Source organism: Panicum hallii, chromosome 5, assembly GCF_002211085.1.
Source record: "Panicum hallii strain FIL2 chromosome 5, PHallii_v3.1, whole genome shotgun sequence".
Lineage (NCBI taxonomy): Eukaryota > Viridiplantae > Streptophyta > Magnoliopsida > Poales > Poaceae > Panicum > Panicum hallii.
In genome coordinates, this window is record NC_038046.1 from 16257593 (window position 1) to 16270864 (window position 13272).

The 13272-nt window shown below is 56.5% G+C and overlaps 2 protein-coding genes across 3 annotated transcripts; both read right to left on the bottom strand.

Moving 5' to 3' along the window:
• Positions 1-36: 36 nt before the first annotated feature.
• LOC112894815 (SUN domain-containing protein 5-like) lies at positions 37-2679 on the bottom strand. Of its 2 annotated transcripts, XM_025962631.1 has the most exons (4): positions 2096-2679; positions 717-1975; positions 540-625; positions 72-455 (listed from the first exon to the last, which is right to left on the bottom strand). In XM_025962631.1, exons 1-4 carry the CDS (start codon positions 2301-2303, stop codon positions 206-208), a joined length of 1803 nt encoding a protein of 600 aa, XP_025818416.1. In that variant the 5' UTR covers positions 2304-2679; the 3' UTR covers positions 72-205. The 2 variants fall into 2 exon arrangements, with proteins under 2 accessions (XP_025818415.1, XP_025818416.1); XM_025962630.1 differs by having other exon boundaries at positions 37-455; positions 540-1975.
• A 4094-nt stretch (positions 2680-6773) lies between these two features.
• LOC112894046 (aspartyl protease family protein 2-like) lies at positions 6774-8754 on the bottom strand. Its single transcript, XM_025961619.1, has one exon. It carries the CDS (start codon positions 8651-8653, stop codon positions 7175-7177), a length of 1479 nt encoding a protein of 492 aa, XP_025817404.1. The 5' UTR covers positions 8654-8754; the 3' UTR covers positions 6774-7174.
• Between the last annotated feature and the right edge of the window lie 4518 nt (positions 8755-13272).

Sequence of the window (13272 nt, forward strand, 5' to 3'; positions counted from 1 at the left end):
TCTTTGGACTTGCGGAGTATTATTTTAGAACACTTATATTCGAGGTTGTTTTACAATGAACGAGGAACCTGTGTTCTGAGTTCCCGCTTTATTCTAAATAGTGAGTACAGACACTACCCAGTGACCCATCTACTTGAGAGAATTAGCTTGAGTTAATGAGCAGGACAGCAACATGCTGAAGAACGTATCAACTCATAAGCTGTTTTCAGTTGTAGAGCAGGACGATGAGGGTGGTGAAGCTGCTGCTGGCGAGAACGAGCATCCACGCCCTGCTGCTCCCGCACACCCTCTCCGCCTCCGGCTCCTCCTTGCCCTTGCCGGCGAAGAGGCAGAGCACGCGGTCGCACGCCAGCTTGAAGAGCGCCAGGCACGCGAAGAAGAGGCTGATGGACAGCACCGCCAGCTCCTTGTTCTGCAGCGTCTCCTGCACGCCCCGCATCTCCTCCAAGCTCCACCTGCACCCCCGCAGCAAAATTCCAATCAAAACACCACACTCGTGAAGATCAGATGAACACTCGCCTGATCTCCATGGCACTCGCCTCATGGCCTCGTTCTCCCTGATCAGGTCGTCCAGCTTGCTGGAGACGCTGGATTTCCAGCTCTTGAGCTCGTCCAGGTCCTTGGCCTGAACACATTTGCAAGCACACCGCCCTGTCAGTCACTAGCAGTCGATAGCATCGACACGATTCAGAGGGCTTGTCCTGCAGCCTGCGTACCACGCCGTGCTTCCACTCGACGAGGCCGTGCACGTCGGCCTTCATCTTCTCGAGCGCCGCGGCCGTCTGCGAGAGCCCGCTCTGCAGGTCCGGCAGCTTGGCGCCGTACCGCTGGTTCAGCTCCCTCGTGTACTCCTCCAGCGTCGACAGGCCCAGCTCCAGCGACCGCATCTTCTGCATCAGGATCTTCAGCACGCCGTCGCCGTGGGTCCTTCCCGCCGCCGCCGCCGCCGCCGCCGCCGCCACCTGCGGCGGTTTTGCCTCTTTGCCCTGCAGCGGCAGCTTCGCGTCACCGGCGGCGCCGGTCCTGGAGCCGTTGTTCCTGGCGTCGCCTGCGGCGCTGTCGTTCCGCCCGGCGCCGTTGCCGGGCAGCTTGGCGGGGACCTGCTGGCGCGCCTGCTGAGCGGTGGAGTCGTTGCGGCGGGCGTCCCAGCTGGCGGCGTCGATGGAGGCGCGGTCCTTGGACGCGTCGGCCTCGGGTCCTGCGCCCGCGCCGGCGATGAAGTCCTGGAGCATCCGCTCGACGGCGTCGACGCCGTAGACCTCGAGGTAGCTGAGGATGCAGTAGAACCCGGAGCCGTAGTGGCTGACGAGGCGCAGGCGGAGGTAGCGCGTCCACCTGGGCTCCGGCAGCACGAAGCGCTGCGCATGCTTGGCGTTCTCGGCGGTGAAACGCCCAAGCAGTTCCCACGCCTCCGTCGGGTAGCTCATGCTGCCGTACACCTCGAAGTCCCTGAAGGTGGAGGAGTAGTGCTCCAGGTTGGCCAGCACGACGGTGTCAACGAGCGTCTCCTCCGAGAGCTCGACGACGACGAACTTGTCGTCGGCGGAGCACGGGTTGCGCAGGTACTTGTCCTTGTCGCCGCCGAGGATGTTGGCGGCGCCCTTGGCCTCCTTGTTGTGCGCGAGCACCTTGGCGCCCTTGGACGCCGCGGCGTAGTTGTACTCGGCGCCGCTGGGCTCCAGGCGGTGCGCGGCGCCGCCGCCCGCGGGCCGGCCGGTGGTGTCGTTCTCGGAGTTGCCCTGCATGATCCGGCTCCGGAACTCGTCGAGCCCCACGAAGGCCGCCTCGGGCGACGGCGACGACTCGTTGCTGGCGTTGGACGGTGGCAGCGGGGCCGCGGCGGACGAGGCTTCCTGCGGCGCCGAGTAGGAGGACTGGCACGTCGGCGAGGAGTCGTTATGGTGTGGCAGGACGTAGGCCTCCAGCGGCCTCACCTTGCAGTAGCTGTCGCGCCTGCCGTGCTCCTCGTAGAAATCTGCGTCCACCATCGATCGGATCGGCTCGTGAGCGATAATCCAAATCCGCGGAATTTCAATTCCCGAGAGACGGGTCGATCGATCGATCAGCAACAGAGATCGATGGTGAAATGATGAACCTGACGGGCCATCGGTCTGGCTGTGGAGGAATTGGGAGCGGAGGAGGAAGAGGAGGCACCAGACGGAGAAGACGACGGAGACAGACACCTCGCGGAGGCCGCCGTCCATGGACACGGCATCGGCCCCCGACCCCCTGCCGCCGCCGTGGTGGTCCCCGGGCCCAGCGCCTCTTCCGCCGCCGCCTCCTTCTCTCCTCTTCCTGCTCATGCATGCACCGCCTGCCTATTTCCGGCGCGCTCGTGGCGAGCCAACCCGCGTCGCGTCAGGAGAAAGGACGCTGGCCGTGCGCCCCCTGCCCCAGGCCCCAGAAGCGCACACCGGCGAGCGGTGGTCCTGGCAAAATGCGCGAGAGCGCTGGGGAGTGCCCCCCTGTACGTGGTTGATCGAAGCGCAGCGGAGTCGCGCGCGCGTGCAGCGGCGGGAGAGGGGGGGGAAAAGCAGGAGGCGCGGGGCGCGACGGGGGAGGAGGCATCAGGTGAAGGAGCGGCGAGCTCGGCGGAGGACATGCCGGGATGCGCATGTGCGCCGAGCCGAGCGCGCGCCGCGCCGCGCCACGCAACGGAGGCGGGGCGAGCCGAGCCGAGCCGAGAGCGACGCGCATGCGTGGGCCGCACCGTTGCGCACCCCGGCCGTGGGCCGTACCTTGCGCACCGGCGCCGTGGGAATGGGATGGATGCATCGGTCAGGAAGGTTTCCTCTCGCGGGCTATGTTGAATGCAGCACGAAAGTGGGCTTGAATTGGGCCATCTACTAGCTGGACTAAATGGGCTGATTCAGCCTAACAGCAATTTATCACAGGTTCTGGCCTGCTTTTCGCGCTCGCTGCACGGATGGGATGAAAGAACTGCGTTGGTTTTTGATTAGGCGGCCGGCCGGTGTTTAATGGTGCCTTAATGAATGGTGTGCGCACTATGATCTTCACTTCTCCTGTTCGCCAGTCTGAATGGAACACCAGACAGACAATTAAACACTTCGTCTACCAGGAATTAGGAAAAGGTAATCCGGAAAAGCAAAGGGCTCCAGCCGAAAGAAGGAAAGTGAAGATGCCTGCCTCGAAATTGTAAGGAAAGATGGCAAGCAAAGCCGGGGATCTGTGGACGTGTTTGGACGGCCTTTAGCCCTCAAAGCTCGGCGAGTAGGTACGTTCATCGTCAACAACTTTACAAAGCACCCATTCTCCATCCTCCTACGGTATGACTCGTGGAGCACTGAAGCTCCCTGCGTATGGCTCGATCTCACGGTTAATAAGTAGAAAAAGGACCCAGGGCTACCTACGGGCTACGACGGCTCATCTGTAAGGACGACGAACGCACCTGCAGCTTGTTGCGTGCACCGGTCACGTCGGTTAAGCGATGCAAGACGGGGCGTGGGCGGTGGGTACGCCTGCGAACCCTGAGATTTAGTGAGGGCTTATTCCAGTTTCATTTTTACCTGTTCCGTACAATCGAGACACTACAGCATGCTTTGTTTTGTAACTCGGGTTAAAATAAATTAGAAATCGGATAAAATTAATTTTCTGACTTTACCGGTTTCACTAGGTGAATCGTTCCCTTTAAAAAAAAGCACACCTCCCAAGCAGCCTAGCTTGTCCTCTCCATACGTGGGCGAGAGTAACATCCGAGAGCGCGCGGAGACGACAGCACTGAGCACTGGCAGTCTGGCACTGAGCTTGTGCATGTCTGTGTAGGGTTGGAGAACTGGAGAGTACGTGACAAATCCCATCTGGCGTCAACTCCCCATGCTAGCCAACAAAGCGATCCTGCCCTGTCTTGTGAAACCTTTTTTCGCTTTTCTGGGACAGATCCATTAGAGCGACAGCATTTTGGGAGGCCGACCCCCGCAGGCGGTGCACTCCAAACCCCAGCCGTGAGAGCTCTCAAGGCTCCAACCGGACATGGAGCGAGGACCGCCGCCGCTGCCCGCTGCAGTCGCGGGGCCAGGGTTGTTACCGTTAGTCGAGAGGTTCTTCCGCAGCCAAGATTCTTAACTGCTGCAAGCATCCACCGTCGTCACGGGCTCACGGCATGCCGGGCTGCCGGCCGATGACGGTGCCGGCGCTGCGCTAACAGATAACCCGTTTCCGAAGCGGACACTTGCGGTTGGTGCAACCCGCAGGCTTTGCGCGCAGGCGCAGCGTGCTATTATTGAGCGACGGCTGATGTTGCCTCGCCTTCTCGTTCGTGGATGGCGGGAATGGCGATTTGGCGAGAGCAGCCGCGGAGGGAGGCGAGCGGTGCCTGGCGGTCGCCCAGGTCCAGCACGCACGGCCGCGCCGGGCATGTGCGCCTTGACCTGCCCTTTGAGTTGAGCAGGGGCAGTCACGGGTGGCCGAGTGGACGATCCGGCCGGAGGGTCCGTACCCGAGCCTAGATAGATTTCCAATTAAAACTCGGATCCCGTCCGTCGCGGGACGACGGGACAGCGCGGGCGCGGGCGCGGGCGGCGTATACGGCGGTGATTCCGCGGCGGATGCAATGGTCGGCGAGGCGTTCCGCGCGGGGGGCGGAGCGGGCGGCCGTACGCGTTGGACACCACGGCGCGCACATGTATGCAAGAGGCCAAGAGGGCGCCAGACAGAAGACATCTGCTGACTGGTAATCCCCGGCCTGATGCTGGGTTTGCTGACAGGAAGAGCAGGTCCGATCAGAGCTTTATTTTTTTTAAAAGAAAAACAGCATCAGAGCAGGACGAGGAACACGACCCCTCTGCCTCGCGAGCGTCCTTCCCTTTAGCCTTACTTCTCCGGCACGCGAGGCAACAATTCCCCAGCCCCCGCATGGCTGCGGGCTGCCGCTGGACGAGACGCCCTTCGTCGCGGCGCTATTCGATCGTTGCGTTGACCCGCCGCGCGACATCCGTCAATGCCGCCCGCCACGTATGTACGGGCGCTCCACCTGCTGCGCAGTGGACGGATGATGCACGGCCATGCTGGTGGTGCTCCGGTTAGAGTAATCCTGGCAGAGCACCCTGCGCCCTTCTAATGGATGCGCCCGCCTACGCGTCTAACTATCATGTGCGCGCGCACGCGAGATGCCCATCGCGCGGCGCGCATTTTATTTTTTAACCACCGCCCGGCACCGTGCATGCATTCACCACCCAATCAATGGCGACCGGTGCGGTGCCGCAGCCGCAGACTGTCGACGCTACCCGAGCAGCACCAGCGCCCAGCCGTGCAGGTGCAGTGGCATGTGGAGGAGGAGCAGGAGCCCGCCCGCCTCGCCGCGGGCTATGCCGGGCTGCAGGCGGCTGAGCCGGAGGGGCACCGCGTGCACGTCCCCGGCTCTATGAATGGCGCCGGCCACGCGCTCACGCAGCGAGGCCGGGGGGCAGGCGCCCTGCGGCTGCGTATGAGGAATCGAGGGGGCAGACACAGGCGGGGCGAGCGAAAGCGGCCGGGCTTCGTTGCCGGAAACGGGGAGCACGCCACCGTCACGCCCCGCCACGACCACGACCCCGACCCCTGCCTGCTGCCTGCTCGCACCGATGATTCCCGAACGAACCACGCCGTTTACAGCTGCGAGAACAGGGATGTGTACCCACCGCAGCACCGCTGCAGCGCTGCTCTTCAGATTTGGCTGGCATTGGCCTGCACCGCACCCTGTTTTGAGCTACCCGTCACCTGCGAGCACGCGGCGTGGTTACGCGGATGCTGGGCCTGGATGTGGGAAACCTCCCATAGCAGGAGCAGGACACAGGAGCCTGGCCCAGGCTGATCTTTGATCACGATGGGTAGCAGGGTGTGGCCGCAGTACAGCGGCGGTACAAAAGTGGACGCGTAGTAGAGGAATCGGGGTAGGTGGCAGGTGGCAGGGCCGGACAGCGACAAGCATAGCCTGCGCGGCGCGGCCTCCGAGGAGTACGGTAAAGCGAAGCCAAAGCACAAAGCACCAACGTTCCGTTCCGTCCCGTACTGCCGTTTTCCTCCACTGGCCACTGCCCACCCACTCGCTCCGCACTCCAACGTCCTCTTCCTCCGCCGCCGGCGGCGGAGCAAGACGTCCGGGTTTCGTGCCGGGCTGCCGGAGCCCGGAGAGGCGGAAACTCCCCCTCTCACGCAAGCCATGAGCATGACGAGGGAGAACAGGGACGAGGAGACGGGTGTGGGGGCGGGCCTAGACGAGCGGCTGGACCCACATCGAGGGCCGCTGCGTGCTGCCCCTCCACTGACAAAAATATCTTCACCTCACCGTACTGGACCGTTAGGCTAATCACAGTAAAGTCTTTCGTATCCTGTTTTCAACAATACCACGTTAGATTCGGGATAAATGAAACACTATATGTTAATGGAGAGTTTCGTTTCACTATTTTCAAAACTAACCAGTGTAATTAAATGCTAGTTGATCTATTGGCGTACGGGATTCTCCATAAAACAACGGCGGTTACAGTGTTCGTTTCACGCTATTTTCAACGTCTTAGAAACGAGTTAGCAGAGTGTTATGGGAGTTGCTTCTCTTCCCTTATTAGATCAGTACCACATCGTCAAAAATACTGATATATCATGGTAATTAATGTTATAAAACTCGCTATCAAATCTGATTACGATTAGCCTTAGAAAACTGACGAGCTGTGCCTGTTTCTGCACTCTCGCTGCTCGCATTGCTCGTGGTTTCTTTGCTCGGTTTTAACAGCACACATTCTTTCAAAAAAGAAAAGATTTTAACAGCACACGGACAGACAGAGCTCGCCACCGCCAGCGCAAGGCCAACATCTTCGAGTTACCGCTCAAGACACTTTTACAGCCGCCACAATGGCAAAGTACTCGACTCAACAAAGCAGAAGCACACTTCTTTTTTTAACCCAAATACTTTTACAGGGCCTTTTACAGCCTTCATCGACCAACCGCCTTATCCTGATATCCTCTCGCGCACCAAAGCTACTAGTCGTACAGCACCACTGCCATGAGAGACAAACTCTGCATCGCCCAGCTCTTGACCTTTTTCACAGCATCCAAAGCTCGCTCACTGACATCCTCCGTTAATTATGACTAACAAGGCGGCTCGCTTCTTTTACCTGCTAATCACCCGCTAATTAATCAACCGCGCCACGGCCGCCGTTGCTCCTCCCTCCCTCCGCGAAGCTCAGCAGCCCTTGGGCGCGAACCCGACGCGCTGGCCGTCGCCGTCGAACACCACGCGGAAGCCCTGCTGCTGGATGTTGCCGATGATGGACACGCCGCCGTCGGTGCCGGCGAACGCGAAGCAGAAGGTGCCCCTCGAGTCCACGGGGATCAGGTAGTTCTCGGGGGGCAGGGCGGCCTCGGCGCCGCCCGCGAAGTGCATCGACACCGTCGGCACCTTCACCACCTTGCGCCCGCCCAGGTCGTAGCACGTGTCGAAGAGCGAGAACCCACCGGGGGAGAGCCGGAGCCCCGCCGCGGCGCCGCGGAACGCGTCGCGGAGCGCGGAGTAGGCCGGGCGGGCGAGGCGGGTGACGGAGGTCCCCGAGTCCACGATGACGCCGCCGCGGCCCGTAGAGGGGTCCAGGCGGAGGTCGGACTCGGCGACGCCAGGCACGCGCGCGCCGCCCACGCTGATGCCGACCAGCTGCACGTAGTAGAACGTCTCCATGCGCGGGTTGCGGACCATCGGGGTGAAGGACGCCGACGCGGAGGGCGCCACGGCGCCCGGGCCGAAGGTGACGGTGGAGGAGCGAGACGACGACGATGAGGAGGAGATGCGGTCAACGAGGCAGTAGGAGAAGCTCTGGCCGTAGCGGCGGGAGATCTGGGTCGGGAACGACAGGCTGCCGCGGCCCAGGCCCAGGAGCCCCGCCGCGGCCACGAACAGGCCCTCGTTGTCGTGGCCGCACCCGAGCGCCACGCGCGCGACGCGGGCGCCCCCCGCGAAGGTGAGCGTCTCGGTGGCGAAGTCGCCCGCCGTCACGGACCCGTCCCCGTAGGCCACCTGGTACAGGCACGCCCGGCGGCGCAGGTCGCAGCCGCCGGAGTCCAGCCTGCGGCACAGCGGCGCGGCGCAGTCGACGGCGCCGTACGAACTGGAGCGCCGCGGGTCGAAGACCGGGCCCGACTGGTCGTAGCACCGGCGGCAGGGGGCGCACTGCAGCCACACCACGTCGCTGCCGGTGTCCAGCACCATGAGTGCCGGCGTGGCGGGCGTGCCCACGCCGATCTTGGTGAAGTACTCGCCGCTCCCCTGCGCGAGCCCGGACACCACGGGCGCCGCGACCCCGCCGCCGCCGGCGGCCCGCGTCCCGTTGGCCGCCGCGCCGCCGGCGGCCGCCTGCGAGATCCGCGCGGCCCGCCGCCTGTCCCGGCGCAGGCGGTGCCTGAGCAGCTCGGCCGCGGTGGCGTTCACCGCGAACGCGTCGCGGTGGACCACGCGGAAGCGCACCGCGGGCGCCTCCTCCCCCGCCGCGGCGGAGGCGGCGAGGCTGCCGCCGAAGACGTCCTCGTCGGCGCCGGCCGCCGGGGCGGTGTACGGGTGGGGCGAGAGCGGGGTGGCTGCGAAGCTGTGGTACTCCACGGGCTTGGCGAGCGCGGCGGCATTGGAGGACGCGGCGAGCAGGAGGGGGAGGAGCAGCACCGCGAGAGGCGCCATGGCTAGCGAGCAGAGCAGAGGCTTGCTCCAGTGGAGGGTACTGGCCCCGGCCACAGGGCGCTGGCGGTGTATAAGGAGGGGAGCGGGCAGCCTGCAGCGCTCAGGGACAGGAAGATTAGCAGGAGGAAATTAATTAATTAATTAATTAGTGTGGCCTCCGGCCAGGGGGCCCGGGGTGTTTGATTAATGAGGCGCATCTCCGTGGGATGTCTCGGTGGGCAAGCGGTGCGGTGGTGCGGCGCTCGCCTGCGCGCCTCGAGGCGGTACGGAATAAGGGCCTGTTTGGTATCCTGCCTAAGGCGCCACAACTTGCCTAACCTTAGTCGTCCAAATTGAAGAACTAACCTTAGGCAGAAAAGTTAGGCAAACTGTGGCACCTTAGGCAGGATACCAAACAGGCCCTAAATGTTTCGGCGCCGCGCAGTCGCCAACGGAGAGAAGCGCGGGCGGGCGCGTCTCGCTTTGGGCATTGTTTAGATGCCTTCAAAATTTCAATTTTTTATATTTTTTCCATCACATCAATTTTGAGACACATGCATGGAGTAGTAAATATATGTAAAAAAATAAATAATTGCACAGTTTAATTATACATCACGAGACGAATCTTTTAAGCCTAGTTAGTCCATAATTAGATAAAATTTGTTAAATACAAACGAAAGTGCTACAGTAGCACTGTTGCAAGTTGCTTGAAATCTAAACAGGCCGCCAGACGACGACCCGCGGGTGTGGACACGTTTGCCCGGCCCGTGTACCCGGGTGACTCGTGTCGGCGCACCGCCCCCTCTTCAAACTGCACCGCCGCCGTCGCGCTCGCGTGATTCCGATGGGATCACCGGCTGCTGCGGGTCTTTCAGCGCGAACGGGTGAACTTCGCTGCTTCCTCATCAGACTCACTGTAAAAACTCTTTACGTGGTTTATTCTAGTTATTAAATCTTCTCGAGCCTTGATGGCCCTTTGCTTGACCCCTCGTCTTATGTGATCTTGACCTTGCTGTACGGTTTTGCAATGTTTATGAGAGCTTGCTTGAGCACTCTTGATGGTGGCGAAGTTTGCTCCGACATAGATCTCTTGCCTCCATCAAGGTTCTCTCTTTTTCTTCAGAGGGCAATTTCAGGAGTGGTCTCTCTCTTTGTTGAACTTGACGCGATGAGCGCGATGATCTTTGTTTGATATTGAACGAGATACGCCTAAGCCCTAAGTGAAACTACTGCCATTTCGATCAGGGGCCATGCTGGAGGAGGAAGGCCGCCGACCGATCCCCGCATGGAGCCCGTCAGCGTCGAGCCGTCGACGACGACGCGCTCTACGACATCAGGCATGTAAGTTTGTCCCCGCCGATCGATCGGTACGCAGGGCGTGCTGTCTCCAGCGATATCCTCTAAATCCCATCCTCTACATCTTTCATTTACAGAATTCTCTACAAGATTCTCTCCTCTGTATTTCATTTATCTCCAACAACGTTCTCTAAATCTCGTTCTCTATACATTAAACCCTACATTAGAAACGTATTTTGTTCCAAATTTTTGTACGTACGTATTTATCATACCTCAAACGCTATGGACATATTTTATTTTTATTTAATTCAGTGTTTGAAACGTAAAGAAAAAATAGAGAAGAGGAGAGAGAATCTCTATATATAGAGGAAACCTGTAGCGTTCTCTATTTTAGAGTACCATTTATACCCTTAAGCTCAAGAAAGTCAAATGGTTGAAATGTACTGTCAGTACTGTAACGATGCTGCTGGGTCGTGGAGAGGGCACGCATGCACCTGGGGTGCGAGGCGGTGACCGGCGGCGGAGCAGATGAGGAACCGAGGAGCTCCGCGAGCGCCTCGGCATCCTTCCTGCCATCGACGACTACGCCAAGGATGAGCAAATGATCGGGTCCGCAGGGAGAACGTGTGGGCACTGTAAATTTGTAATGATGAATTAGCTTGCTAAATGCAGGTTTGTATATTTTGTAGTTACTGTGTAGAACATTCAGAGCAGGGAATAACATGATACTACGGGGAATGTAAATTAAATATCAAAGAAAACGACATGATACCTGATGGGATTCACAGACGCGTCATTCTATGCTAATGTAGGCACACCACATTCATCATTCTGGCGACCACCAAATTCAGAAGAAAAAAAATGACCGAACAGTGGACGAAAGACTTGGAAAAATGGCAGTACAGTGAATTACAGAGGAATGTTTCCTGGGCCAATTATTTTCAAACACTGGGGGTAGCCTGCTAGCCGGGCCCTGGGAGTGCAAAAGTGGCCCTCCGGCCTGGCTTGCTGGGAACGAGAACCACCTGCGTTTCCAACCAAATGTAGGCTGCAAGGTGCCAGTGGCCCAATTGGTGGTTCACTTCTACCCGCTGCGCACCTGCACAGCAGCACCTGCCTGCTCAGCGACTGGCTAGCTCCTCGCTCAACACCGAGGCTAGCAGCTCCAGCCCGCGGCCCCGGTCCTCGCCGGCGTCTAGCATAACACACTTGCAAGATCCACATCCACCGCATCTACAGGGGGGAATTGAGAGGGGAAAAGGTTAAAAGAATGATCCTGTGAAGCTAAACGAATCACCAAGTACATTTGCCAAGCCTTTGAAATACTCTTTACAGTGCTATACGGATGATCATCATGAGAATGCTGCGCGTGCACACCAGCTCCTTGGCCCTTGGGAATCCAGGTGCAAACTTGACTGCTATCAGACTGTATGTTCTGAAGAAATTCCAAGTCACCATGAGATTTTTGTAAAAAGCAAAAACTGAATCTCTCTTTTTTTTAAGCAGGAAATGTGTGTGTTGAAACATATTGCTAGATTTTATACATTGAATCAACCTTGCTCTTTACATCATCACATGGCAAAATAGTAACGGATCCACATTTGACTTGCACCGCATTTGAGAGGGAGCCAAGCTTACAAGTGGTGTGAGGAAACTAAGTAAACTTGTTTGAAAATTACCATATGAAAAATCAATGAGGAAACTAAGTAAACTTGTTTGAAAATTACCATATGACAAATCAATGAATTTGAAAAGGAGGGGGCAAGGCCACTTCCACCACAATAGCGTCCATCCGACATGCGAAGCAAGCGGGAATAACTTAGGAAGAACAGGGAGATCAATATTAGGCGTATGCTATGATAAATCCTTTACAACTAAAATGTACTGATTCATATAATAGAGGTTGCATACGGTAAGATGTCTTTGCAAAGGCAGCGGATAGAATTTCAACTTAGGATGTCTAAACCGTACAACAAAGTAGCCATTATATTTGCTAGTAGGTTTATAAGTAGATCCATCATTCTACTCATTAGTACAGGCACACCACATTCATCATTCTGGCAACCACCAAATTCAGAAAAAAAAAATGACCGAACGGTGAACAGAAGAATTGTAAAAATGACAGTACAGTGGTCTAGAGGAATGTTTCCTGGACCAATAGTTTTCAAACACTGAAATTGTAAAGCCCAAGCACATGATAGAATTAAGATCATTCTCTCTTCTCAAATCAGAACATTAGAAAAATAGTGTGATAACTGTTTGAACTTTGAAGAATCAAAGATGTCAGTAAACCATATATGAGGACATTCTGATACCTGGGACTACCGTGAACATTTTCTTCAATCCACGCTCCATTGTAGCAAACTAGCAACTACCAGTCTGAGTCTCGAATGTTGGAATTCTCTATCTTCCTTACTCGACTGACCTTGGCACCGGCAGGAGAACATCAACTTAATCAGCAAAGCCAAAAATGAAAGTGCTCATTGAGTAAGTCGAGAAGTAACCAAAAGAGAGATTAGTGCCTAACTAAGCTTCTACATGAAGACGGCCATATCAGCCTCTAGCTGTGCCAATAATCCTGTGTCAGATCGCACTCCATCAAACACATATATGCCTAACTATACGAGAAAAAGGCCACCCATACGAAAAATAGAAGTTGATTAAAGGGCAGATGCGCTAATCAAGCAAACTTGCTGAATAACGTGTACCATGTGGTCCAACAATCACTATTTTTCCTTCTTAAGCATCGTTCAAGCTTTAGAACAAACTGAAATTTGAAGATGAAATACGAAGAAACAAGTAAATTAACATCTTGATGGTCTGATCCTACTGCTTCTAATTGTCAATAGTTCCACCAAAGTCCCCATGCAATCTCAACAAGGTGAGTTAATATAATAGTATTTAGAAATGAAATCAACCAAATGTACAGATAATCCATGAATTGCTATGGTACACCATGTCCACAAATACCATCAAGGCTGCAGTTAAAGCTAGGGCGAGGAGACCATCCATTCTAGAAATGGTCATTATGACCTTCTAAAGACTGAAATTTTGCTGGACGAGTAAGAATTTAATGGATCAGCTTTCTCACTGCATCCAGTGAGCATCTAACCAACCACAATCAGTCCACTGCATGCTCAAGTATCATTACACCATATACAAATTTTTTTTGAGATGGAATCCTACAATATAAGCACAAAAATGTTCAAAATTTATTAACAAAGTTGTAAATTGATGTCAATAGAAAAGATATCAGATATCTAATTTTCCATTCAAAATAAAAAATCATGAACAAGGTATTGTAGAAAGGTTTGGTTGCAAAGAAAAGAAGATTCGAGCCCTAT